Below are 7,609 nucleotides of genomic sequence, written 5' to 3'. Positions count from 1 at the left end.
TCATGTGTAATAAATAAGAGAGTTACTTTAACAATAGTTGAATAAACTGTTATTATTGACTTATTCATATGATTTCAGCCATAATTGTCATGATTCGGTTTGGGACCAACAGGTGGCACTGTAGCCCCCCCCCTCCCCTCCTCCTGCAGCTGCACACCTGCTGGTCATTAGGTAATTAGTGCTTTAAAAGGAATCCCAGCCCGAGCACTCATGGTCGGGTCATTGTTGCTGTTTGCTCTTGGCTTCTGTCATGTTTGTTTGTTTCGGTCAAGTTTTTAGCTTCTGCCATGGTTTTTGTTTGTTACTTTGGATTCGTTTTGTTCTTGGGACTTTGTTTTGGATTTAGTTTTCTGTTTTAATACAATTCATCAAGTACAACCTGCTCCTCCCTCCTGCCTGCTCTTTGGGGTCCACCACCACCATGCAACGTGACAATAATGGCCGTCCAAATCTCCCCTTTTTTTTTTAAAAACAGTATATTGTGGACAGAAGAGGCATCGTTCACACTGTTGAATCATAGCAAGACATCGGCGCATACATTGCAGCTGACTGTTGTTTTTATGATTATCAATCCATTTTCTACACCGCTTATTAGAGGTGGAAAAAGAACTCTCATTCATTACTCAAGGGTAGTACTACAGATAGGGTTTCAGAAGACTTGAAGTATCAACTTTAACTTTCTACTCAAGTAAGAGTGTCAAAGTAATGGTTTCCATACTATTTAAAGTATATATTCTTCAGGTTGGCAGGTGAGTACTCTTCCTGTAACACTTACAAGAATGGTTCTTGTGCACTTAAAACACACTTTTATGCCCAAAATTGCCAACTTCTGCCTATATCCCCATAAAATGCTTTGCACTTCGGGATCAGTGTGTCCATCCAATTTTTTTTTCCGATTGAACATATTTAATATTTATTGATCACAACACATTTCTGTTGCGATACATAATCATATTGATTTATTGCCCAGCTCTATGTCCAACTACAATCAAAATCAGTCGATGCTGGCATGATTTATCCTGAGGTTTTTTTTTGGGGGGGGGTGTTTTTAAACAATGACAAGTAGGAATGAATGCTATAAAAATTTAAAATGCTTTAAAAAAATGTAACAAGTAGAAAGTATAGAAATTTGCGTGAAAATTTAATGAGTACTGTACAAGTAAAAAGTAGGCTGGAAAAATAAAGAGCCTAGTAAAGTATAGATACCCCAAATATCTATTACGAGTATTGTTACGCAGTATTTTTTACTTTGTGACTTGCGACTACTGATGCTTATTCTCGACAAACAACCATCCACAGGACACTTTTGAAAGCTTTAATTAAGCTAATATGCATGTTTTCAGGATGTGTGGGGGAAATCCACGCAGGCAGAGGGAGAACATGCGAAAGTCCACAAAGGAAGGCCAAAGTCTGGATTTGAACCCACGACCTCTGAGCTGTGAGGCTATCCAGTTGTCCTTGCTGTCATATCATTCATTCATTCATTCATTACTTTTGTATAGCCGTGTTTCGATTTATGACTTTCAAAATAAAACGGTGCATCGTCAGCCGATTTAATCGAATAGCATAAATAGACTTTACGTCCCACAAAAAAAACCATCTTGATGGCCTTATTATCAATTCTCGAGACCGTGTTATTGACAGAAAACTGAAATCAATATGCACGGTCGATTTACTTTTATTTTGATTTCAGTTGCGGATTTCCCATTTCCTGTTCAGTGTGTCACACTTGACGCACAGTGAAGGACCGGAGCATCCCGCATCCACAAGGCTTGACAGGCCAAAAAATTGTCGAATTGCACTTTTCAGTGGTAAGTCTAATAAAAATACATACATCGCTAATGGTTTTTTTATGCCATGTAAATTTTCATGAACATATCGTTCAACTCCAGTGCCTTATTTTCAAATATCCATAATGTTTGACGTGTGAATTGTAAGGACGACACTGCGAAACCGAGTGATGTTTTCAGTGGTTCGGCTTTTTTGGACATCATTGACCGTGTTGCGGGTTCAATGCTCGAGCGTGTATGAATTGTAAATACTTACAATACACCTGTAGTTTTTCACGAGATGGCGGTTGAGTACAAATGTAGTGGCTATAGATGCTGTCATGAAAACAAGTAGCGTCATGGCGTCCTTGAGCTGAAGGGCAGCGCTGCAGTAGGAAGGATGCTCACGACAGATGGCCTCGACTCTGTTTTCACTCGGCTCCGATCAAGCTTAACATGCAAACACAGAGTAGCGGATAATTGATGTTCCCCTCTCTTATACCTCGTTTGGTCTTTTGTGTCTTGTGTGTTGCCGTCTAGTTTTACATCAGCTATATACATTTATTCTGATGACGAGAAGGGTGTGGGAATGTATGTCGTCACTATTATGACATGGTAAAAGGTAACAAACTACTTCATGAAACCCTGCTGATTAAAATGCCAAAGGCGACCTTAATAAGGACAAATGTCTCAAAATGGTTTAATGACTGGATAGATCGATGTACATTTTGTTATTTGTGTCAGAATGCTCAAATCAGGTGTTAGTGTGGTTCTACAGTCCTGAAAAAAACAACAACAACGGCAATAATAGTCACATATTTTCATAATAAAATTGCAAATAACACATTTTGACTGTGTCAATCAAAACTGAGCATTGGAAAGAGGGGCGAAGCCAGACATTTTTCGGTGGTGTGGCAAGCGTGAAAAAATAACTTACTAAGGGGTGGCCATAAGATGACACGGGTGTGGAATATACACACGTACTGTATACCAGGAGGGTGGCCCGGTACCCGGTCTCAACGTTATTTATTACACATTTCAGTACAGATTTTGGCAAGTTGACATACATGATTTGCTTTCGCCGGCCACATAAAATGAGTTTGACACCTGTGCTCTCCACGTTTGGGGTGGCCAATGATCCGAAGCGCCACCTCTGATTGAAAATGCATTGGATGGAATTCAATTTTGCATAGATGTGTTCCTGTTGGCCAGTGAGCGTGAACAGTGGCTATTTTCAAATGTTTTCATCATCTAATAGATTGTATCTTACTGTCATTTGTACAGGGTATCTTAAAGCTGGTTGGTCATCATTATGGGGGAACTATTCAGGAGTGAGGAAATGACACTGGCCCAGCTGTTTCTCCAGTCGGAGGCAGCATACTGCTGTGTCAGTGAACTGGGAGAACTTGGCATGGTCCAGTTTAGAGATGTGAGTAAGAATGCTATTGTTTTCTTTTCTTGTTTTCTTATCCATATTTTCCCACAACACTGAAAAGCATTTCAAACTACTGACAGTCCTGTTGGTGGATCTGACATTGATTTCTTCTTGCATCACAAAGACGTTTGTTTCCGTTGCCAGCTCAATCCGGACGTGAATGTGTTCCAGCGAAAGTTTGTGAATGAAGTGCGGAGATGTGAGGAGATGGATCGAAAATTAAGTGAGTAATTGAGAACACGAACATTGGAAGTTGAAATTTGGATTCATCATAAATTTGCTTTGAATGAGGCTCTAAGATGAATCTGGACACACACACACACACACACAACTGCTGTAAAATGTCCCCTCACTGTTTGGAACAGGGTTTGTGGAGAAGGAGATCAAGAAAGCCAATATCCCAACTATTGACACTGGAGAAAATCCTGAGGTGCCTTTTCCAAGGGATATGATCGATTTGGAGGTAAAGTAACTTAATATCAGCATTATTTAAATAAAATCAGGTCCAAATAATGTTAAGGGGTTTGTAGTGATGGTGGCAAAAGTGGAGGATGAAATAATTTATTTTCATCAACACTAAAAGACAACTCAACATACATGGAAAAGTCCCAAACACTAAAACAACAATCCCCAAAATCAAAATAGCAAAGAAATACAAGCAACCAAAAACATTCACCATAACAGGAAACATGACAGAACTACAAATACGCTTTGCAGCAACAGCGATGATCTGACAAAGGCTCAAAGGAAGCAGGGAATAGAAACAAATACAAATTGATGAGACAAAGAGGGAGACTTGAACAAGGCACGTGTAGCCAGAGGGAGCTGATTGGTCCACGCAAGGAGCAGGGCTGACAAGAAAAATCGGTGACAAAAGGCTGACGGGGGAGACATAACATTAAAAAAGAGAGGTAGAAGATACAACATCTGTTGTGGTGATGGAAATTATGAAACAAAATAATCCTTAACTCATCCAGTACCAGCCAATTCTGGACCAAGTCTGAAAAGACGTTTAAAAACGTCTTTGGGAGTGAATGAGTTGAGTGAATGGCATTTTAAAATCTTTAACCAATATAAACATTTTTTGAGAAGTATTGTAAAATCACACAAACTTAACATAAGTAACAGTACATTTGGAATGAGACTAAATTTTCCGCTTTCGCGTGATATTTTCGGACAAACCTAGAATTTAGAGTCTGTTTTGCTTTGCAGGCTACCTTTGAGAAATTGGAGAATGAATTGAAGGAGATCAACACCAACCAGGAAGCTCTGAAGAAGAACTTCCTGGAGCTGACGGAGCTCAAACACATTCTTCGTCGAACGCAGCAGTTCTTTGATGAGGTTTTGACCGTTTTTTTTTTTTTTGGCTCTCCATGTGAACTGAACCAGATGATTATGAGATTTCATGAATTCAAAAGCTCTTCCTTATCTTTTTGTCAGATGGAAGATCCCAACTTGTTGGAAGAGTCGTCAGCCCTGATGGAGGGCAACGAGGGGGGAAGAGGGGCTCCGCTTCGACTGGGGTAAATTCTGCTTTTGAAATATTTGTGAAGGCTAACATCTGGAAGCATGCATGTAAAACAAGTCAAAATCGAAAGAAAGATTTCATTCAATGAATGATGCAAGATTGTTCACCAATTTGTGTCTCGTGATGTCGAAAAATTCTTATCACAACACAGACAAAAACGTAATACTCAACATACATGTTTTTCTATTATTCCAAATACTTATTATCATTATTGTTGTTATAAATATTATTATTATTATTATTATTGTGACAGGCGGCCCGGTAGTCCAGTGGTTAGCACGTCGGCTCCACAGTGCAAAGGTACCGGGTTCGATTCCAGCTCCAGCCTCCCTGTGTGGAGTTTGCATGTTCTCCCCGGGCCTGCGTGGGTTTTCTCCGGGTGCTCCGGTTTCCTCCCACGTTCCAAAAACATGCGTGGCAGGCTGATTGAACACTTTAAATTGTCCCTAGGTGTGAGTGTGAGTGCGAATGGTTGTTCGTTTCTGTGTGCCCTGCGATTGGCTGGCAACCGATTCAGGGTGTCCCCCGCCTACTGCCCGAAGACAGCTGGGATAGGCTCCAGCACCCCCGCGACCCTAGTGAGGATCAAGCTGCTCGGAAGATGAATGAATGAATTAATGAATTATTGTGACAAGTCATTCATACTCTAAAGCAATAGACAGCCTCATAAATATCCTGAAAATTCACATTATTTATTTAGTGGTGAAATTAAATGTAATTAGGGTGCCCGGTAGTCCAGTGGTTAGCACGTCGGCTTCACAGTGCAGAGGTACCGGGTTCGATTCCACCTCCGGCCTCCCTGTGTGGAGTTTGCATGTTCTCCCCGGGCCTGCGTGGGTTTTCTCCGGGTGCTACGGTTTCCTCCCACATTCTAAAAACATGCGTGGCAGGCTGATTGAACACTCTAAATTGTCCCTAGGTGTGAGTGTGAGTGCGTATGGTTGTTCGTTTCTGTGTGCCTTGCGATTGGCTGGCAACCGTTTCAGGGTGTTCACCGCCTACTGCCCGAAGAGAGCTGGGATAGGCTCCAGCACCCCCCGCGACCCTAGTGAGGATCAAGCGGCTCGGAAGATGAATGAATGAATGAATTAAACGTATGATTCTGATATCCTTCCATGTCATGAGACTCCGTTTAAAGTATTAGAGCTTTTTAAAAATCATAAGATTCAGAATCATGAGAAAAACAAAACAAAACAAAAAACCAGCTCGAATGAGGAGAAACAACTCAGGTTGCTTTTCGTGCAGATTTGTGGCCGGTGTGATCAGTCGAGAGAGGATTCCAACCTTTGAGAGGATGCTGTGGCGGGTGTGCCGTGGTAATGTTTTCTTGCGGAAAGCTGAGATCGAAGACCCGCTGGAGGACCCCGCTACAGTCAGTACTCAAACCTACAGTACAATGATAAAAATGACACAACATGGCCTCTTTTTTTTGTGGGTGGTCATAAATGATTGGAAGGTTTTAAAGGAGCATTATTCTCTCCAACAGGGAGACCAAGTCCACAAATCAGTCTTCATCATTTTCTTCCAAGGTGATCAGTTGAAGAACAGGGTGAAGAAGATCTGCGAGGGGTGGGTGTTTTAAACCATTTATTTTGACTTTTTTTCCCCTACAATTTAAGAGGAAACAGTTTTTTTTAAATAGTCTGTCTGTAACAGTACAGTATTTTGTCAAAAGTACCCAGAGGATCAAGAATTATAGCACACTTTTCACTGAATGAGATTTTGAAATTACTCACTCTGGTCCAGCATAACATGAATAAGATGCAGCGCAACCCCCCCCCCCCCTCCCCCCCACCACTCCCTAACGTATGCTATTTGTTACCATGGTGACCGGTGGTCGAGTCAGGGTGTTGCAATTTTGTTGTTTTACGAGCATCCCAGGGTTTGTAATCGTTTGTTTTTGTTTTTTCATTTTAGTTAGCTTATATTTTCATTTTAATAAAAATAAAATCTGTCAGTTATTAGTTCTTCGAGTATTTGTATTATTTTTTTTGTTTTTATTTTTCTCAGAAATGCTTTGTTTTCATTTTTATTAGTTTTAGTATTAGTTTTTAACATATGGAGGATTTGTTAGCAGTAGCATTAAAAAAAGTTCACTAGGTATTGTGTTTTTAAGTCGTTTAAGTTTAATTAAGTAACATAAACAAAAATTCTCAAACGACAATGTTTGACTTTCCTTCTTCATATATCGATTCCAAAATAAATATGTTTAAAATGAATCCCGAAAGCTCATATATGATATTCATTCTCAAAGATGGAAGCAAAGGATACTTTCGCAATAATTATAGTTTGTTTTAAAACTGTAAGATGAAGGTCTAGTTTTCTTTTTTTTAAGCATTTAAATTTTGATTTTGTGAATTTTTTTTCAATTTTAGTTGTTATTTTGTTAATTTTCGTTAACTAGATGCAAGACCTCATATGGATGAAATCAGTGTATTTTCACATGCCGAACTGCAATTGGCTGCTTAGCTTTTGTCACTCGCAAATAAAAAATCTCAGACACATTTTTGAAGATATTTATTGAGTTTACTTTGTTGTTGAATTTCACACTTTATATGTGCAGCCATTACAGAGACCCAACTCTTTTTAAAAACAATTTAAAAGTACATTTTCCAAAGGCTGTGCCCTTTATCATCACTGATGTGAGTTGACTGAGTTGCATGGTGTATTTTTTTTCCAGGTTCCGTGCCTCTCTGTACCCTTGTCCAGAGACTCCACAAGAGAGGAAAGAGATGTTGGCTGGTGTCAACAGCCGTATTGACGATCTCCAAATGGTACCTTTTCCTTCACACTCTCATCTAAAATGGCAGCGAGTACAGCACAAACTTCACCGCACTTTATGAATAAACAAAAACATACAGTAGAAAGAGTAACAAT

At 39.8% G+C, this 7,609-nt stretch overlaps 1 protein-coding gene and 2 long non-coding RNA genes across 7 annotated transcripts in view; 2 read left to right on the top strand and 1 right to left on the bottom strand.

Moving 5' to 3' along the window:
* The window catches only part of LOC127604356 (uncharacterized), a 137,232-nt gene that overhangs the window by 27,809 nt on the left and 101,814 nt on the right, over window positions 1–7,609 (bottom strand). The window lies entirely within an intron of this gene.
* LOC127604332 (uncharacterized) overlaps window positions 1–7,609 on the top strand; it is a 62,969-nt gene that overhangs the window by 26,839 nt on the left and 28,521 nt on the right. The window lies entirely within an intron of this gene.
* Window positions 1,702–7,609, top strand: part of atp6v0a1b (ATPase H+ transporting V0 subunit a1b) — a 32,816-nt gene continuing 26,908 nt past the window's right edge. For 4 of the 5 annotated variants that reach the window (XM_052071069.1, XM_052071068.1, XM_052071067.1 and 1 more), the window contains exons 1-9: window positions 1,702–1,811; window positions 3,054–3,198; window positions 3,349–3,427; window positions 3,570–3,667; window positions 4,417–4,545; window positions 4,645–4,727; window positions 5,978–6,104; window positions 6,219–6,301; window positions 7,413–7,506. In XM_052071069.1, the coding sequence (XP_051927029.1) occupies window positions 3,082–3,198; window positions 3,349–3,427; window positions 3,570–3,667; window positions 4,417–4,545; window positions 4,645–4,727; window positions 5,978–6,104; window positions 6,219–6,301; window positions 7,413–7,506 (810 nt within the window). In that variant the 5' untranslated portion in view covers window positions 1,702–1,811; window positions 3,054–3,081. Of the gene's footprint in view, window positions 1,812–3,053; window positions 3,199–3,348; window positions 3,428–3,569; window positions 3,668–4,416; window positions 4,546–4,644; window positions 4,728–5,977; window positions 6,302–7,412; window positions 7,507–7,609 lie in introns of all 5 variants that reach the window. The other variant, XM_052071064.1, reaches the window with a different exon arrangement.

This window comes from Hippocampus zosterae, chromosome 7 (assembly GCF_025434085.1).
Source record: "Hippocampus zosterae strain Florida chromosome 7, ASM2543408v3, whole genome shotgun sequence".
Taxonomy (NCBI): Eukaryota; Metazoa; Chordata; class Actinopteri; order Syngnathiformes; family Syngnathidae; genus Hippocampus; species Hippocampus zosterae.
Note: the sequence above shows the minus strand (reverse complement) of the source record. Positions and strands in the feature narration are given on the sequence as shown.